The 3,986-nt window shown below is 57.7% G+C and overlaps 1 protein-coding gene across 1 annotated transcript in view; it reads left to right on the forward strand.

Moving 5' to 3' along the window:
- LOC104470461 (disintegrin and metalloproteinase domain-containing protein 33-like) overlaps positions 1-3,986 on the forward strand; it is a gene marked incomplete at its 3' end in the record, with an annotated part of 13,784 nt that overhangs the window by 7,442 nt on the left and 2,356 nt on the right. Inside the window, exons 6-11 of the mRNA XM_010085397.1 lie at positions 170-356; positions 777-842; positions 947-1,018; positions 1,662-1,828; positions 1,941-2,025; positions 2,716-2,879. Of these exons, the coding sequence (XP_010083699.1) occupies positions 170-356; positions 777-842; positions 947-1,018; positions 1,662-1,828; positions 1,941-2,025; positions 2,716-2,879 (741 nt within the window). The remainder of the gene's footprint in view (positions 1-169; positions 357-776; positions 843-946; positions 1,019-1,661; positions 1,829-1,940; positions 2,026-2,715; positions 2,880-3,986) is intronic.

The following is a 3,986-nucleotide window of genomic DNA, read 5'->3' on the forward strand; positions in this document are numbered from 1 at the left end:
GACGCCCCAGAGCAGCACCGATGGTCCTGCAAGCCCAGCTCATGGGGCTCCATCGCTCCCCTTCTCCCATCCTTCACCCAACCCTGGGGGTGGGCAGCGGGGGGAGGAGCTGGTTTCCTGGCAGCATGAGCTGCCTTCAGGAGCCGTCGGGGCTGTTCTCCATCACCAGGGGCTTGATAGTGCTGAGCAGCAACAGCAGCTACTACCTGAAGCCCCTGGGGACCCCCGAAGTGGGCCATCACGTCATCCACCGAGCAGAGCACTTGCCCATCCGAGGTGGGACCTGTGGCCACGGCGATGATTTTGAGAGCACCGTCGCCGACATCGCTCGGCTCTTCCAGCCCATGCACCAGCGGGTAAATCCATCCGGGCCGGGGGTCCTCTGGTTGCGGAGAGGCGGAGGGCTGGGAGCGGGGCTGTCTGCACCCCTGCTGAATGCCTGGAGCTTGTGGCAGGGTGCCCATCACCCTGGCTTCTGGGCAGGTTGTGCAGGCAGATGGGATGGGAGGGGTCTGCATGGGCTTACCTGGTTTGAATTTGGGCGGGGGACCTCAAATGGACAACATGTGGGTTGGATACGGGTGCTGGGATGTGATGGGAGGTGACATTGGGAATTGTGCTGTAGCCACTCAGATTTTCCTTGTCGCCTCATGCCTCAGTTTCCCCTCTCGGCTCTCCTTCCTGAGCAGCTCCGTGGTGTCTGGGCAGCCTGACATGCCCAGAGCCGTGGGCTGCCCGCTCCTTCGCTCCTCTGAGCCTTGCTGTCTGTCTTGCAGGAGAAAAGAGATGCCTGGAGGACCATGAAGTACATGGAGCTCTTCATCGTTGCCGATCACACCCTGGTGAGTGCTGGGGGGGGGACAGAAACCTGGTCCCCAGCTGAAAAAGCAGCCCCCCTCTCTGTCTCCCCTCCCGGTGACCCTTCCCCATCCCCGTCTCTCTGCAGTACAGGAACCAGAACCTCAACCTGGGCCACACCAAGCAGCGCATCGTGGAGATCGCCAACTACGTGGACAAGGTACCGGCCGGCGAGAGGGACCTGCTGGTCCCTTGGGACCACCTCCATCGTTCCCAGTGCATGTGAAAACACCTGAGCTCAGGGCCAGTCTGGTGGTGACCCTCAGGGACTGTCCCTGTGTCATTAGGGTTAGGAGTTTAGATGGCAGATGCGAGCACGCGGTGGAAGATGCTTTGCCGCCCGTGGGCTGAGCTGCAGCAGCGAAGCATGTGCTGGTTCTTGCCCTACTGTGGTGATGAGCATCATTCGTAGAGTCACAGAATAGTTTGGGTTGGAAGGGACCTTCAAGCCCACCCAGTCCCACCCCCTGCCATGGGCAGGGACACCTCCCACTAGCCCAGGTTGCCCAAAGCCTCATCCAGCCTGGCCTTGAACCTCTCCAGGGATGGGGCATCCACAGCTTCTTGGCATGCTTGACACAAGGGGACACAATGTTTAGGCATTGTCATCTGATGGATGGTCTGTGCCACCCTAACTGGCTCTAGAGCTCATGCTTGCAGGTGGGTTTGGGACAAGCATGTCCCCAAGTCACCCAGCTGGAGGGAAAGCATGGAGACCCACCAGCCAAAATGCCGTGGATGGGATGGAGGATGTACAATGAATTCCAGTCCCCGTCCCCTCCGTCCCTGTCCCCTCCCTGCAGTTTTACAGGTCGCTGAATATCAAGGTGGCCCTGATTGGCCTGGAGGTGTGGACGGAGCGGGACCAGTGTGCCGTCACCAGCGATGCCAACGCCACACTCTGGGCTTTCCTGCAGTGGAAGAAAACTCTGAGGTCCCGCAAGAAGCACGACAATGCCCAGCTACTGACGTGAGCATCTCTATGGACATCTGGGGACATCAGGACAGGGGTCTCCCAACTCAACTGGGGGTTGCCAGACCACCCCTGGGGTGCTAACAGCCCCTCTGTTCTTTCTGGGCAGAGGGAAGACGTTCAGGGGGACAACGATCGGCATGGCCCCGCTGGAGGGGATGTGCAGCGCCGATAACTCCGGAGGTGTCAGTGTGGTAAGAGGGACATGGGGGTCCCCACTGCTCCTCCCAGGCTGGGGGACCCCATCACCACCCTGTCTTGCTGGGTTTCTTCATGGGCTTGGAGGAGCAGCCATCTGGGGTTGGTTGTGGGATGCAGCCTGAGGTTGAACGGTGATGCTGGTGCCCCTTAACCCCTCTGAGATGTTGGCCAAGTACTAAGGAGGGTGAGAAAGGGCTGGTTTCAGGGTCTCCTGCCCCATGTTCAACTAGCAGCAGCGTTGGAATCTCCTGTGTTGCTTCTGCCCCTCGTTGAACAGCCCCAACTTGTTCCCTGCTTGTGCTCCCTGGTTTTGTAGGATTGTCTCCACCCCAGATAATTCTTATCCTCCTCCTGATGGGATGATGGTGGCCCTGGTGACCTATGGTCCCTAGGCAGGGTGGTGGTGTGGGACACCAAGATTTCTGGTTTTTGGGATGTGCCTTCTAAGGCTCCATGTTTTCAGCAGTTGGCTCCAGCAAAAGAACTTCCCACCAGTCCCATGTGGGACTTTTAGGAGACCAAACCCCATGAATCCTCCTCCATCTCTCCCTCCCATGGGATCCAGTTGCAATGCTGGGGATGCTGTGGTCCCTCCATCACCCCCACCCCACGTCCTTCTGCGGGATCACCCCTCTCCATCGCTCCTGGCTGCTGTGCTGACATATTCCCCCATCCTGATGCAGGACCACTCGGAGCAGCCCATCGGAACAGCCGCCACAATAGCTCACGAAAGCCGCCAAATGGCCCACGAAATCGGCCACAATTTCGGCATGAGCCACGACAGTACGGGATGCTGCGTGGAGGCCACTCCGGAGCAGGGAGGCTGTGTCATGGCAGCGGCCACCGGGTAAGTGACAGTGGGGACGGGATGCGGTCCCCTAAGCCCCTCAGCAGGGTGGGGATGCTGTTTGCACTGGGTGGGCTAGGGACTGGGAAGGGGGTCCTGTCCTGCAGTGGGTGCAGTGGCCCATTGCAAAGGGGGACCTGGCTGGTTGTCATTGTCCCCGTTTGCCTGGACAGATCCCTGGAGCAAGCATCTCCTGGGACCCAGGAGCAGGAGGGGTTGGTGGGCTCCGAGGCGTATCAGCCCCATCCCGAAAGAGCCAGGGATGGAAGCAAATAGATGTTAGCTGCTAAGGAATCTGAGGGATTTTCCTGTGCTAACCCACACCTCAGAGCAGTGAAATTAAATTTTATTTTCAGACCAGAGGGCCGAGGGGTGGCCAGTCCCCAGTCATGCCACTGGGGACTCACGACACCGCAGGGGGGCTGCAGTGGGGTGAGCTTACATCCCTCACCCCAACCCCACTAAATCGGGATGTGGGATGCTCTGGTGTGGCAGTCATTAGCTTTTGTGCCCTCTGGCATTCCTCCAGAATTTTTTTTTCCTTTGCTTTTACCCTTTAATTTGGCCCAGAGCTGGATGAAATTCAGCTGCTTGGTGCCACTTTCCCTTCCAAGGTCCTTCTTTTGGCTTTTTCCAGCTCCTGACAATACAGTCATCCCAGATTTCCCTGCACTGGAGAAAAGCAGCTTTTATTCCCTGTTTTTTGAACCCACCCACTTTTCCCATTAATAAATATCAGCCAAAACCCACGATGGGCCGTCGGACTGACCCCACGGGGTTTAGTCTTTGCCTGGGGGAAAAGCACCAGCTTTCCAGGATGGAGACACTTGTGCACTTGCTTGTTTAGATGTGGAAAACCCAAATTATCCCTCCTCCACCCCCCGGAGCCGGATGCTCTGGTGCAAAGTGGTTGCAGATGCTGTAGCCCAGCTGTGCCCCTGCTCACCCCCTCAGGCAAAACTCTTCTTCCTTCTTATTTTTGCTGAAATATTTTTTCCCCACGTGGGCAGGAAACCCATTTTTGACTGTCTTCAGCCTTGTCCCTATTTGCACATCCACGTACCAGTTTATTGGGTGTATTTACTTGCTCACCCTCCCATAACTTGC

The sequence above is a fragment of the Pterocles gutturalis genome, unplaced genomic scaffold (assembly GCF_000699245.1).
Source record: "Pterocles gutturalis isolate BGI_N339 unplaced genomic scaffold, ASM69924v1 scaffold580, whole genome shotgun sequence".
Taxonomy (NCBI): domain Eukaryota; kingdom Metazoa; phylum Chordata; class Aves; order Pterocliformes; family Pteroclidae; genus Pterocles; species Pterocles gutturalis.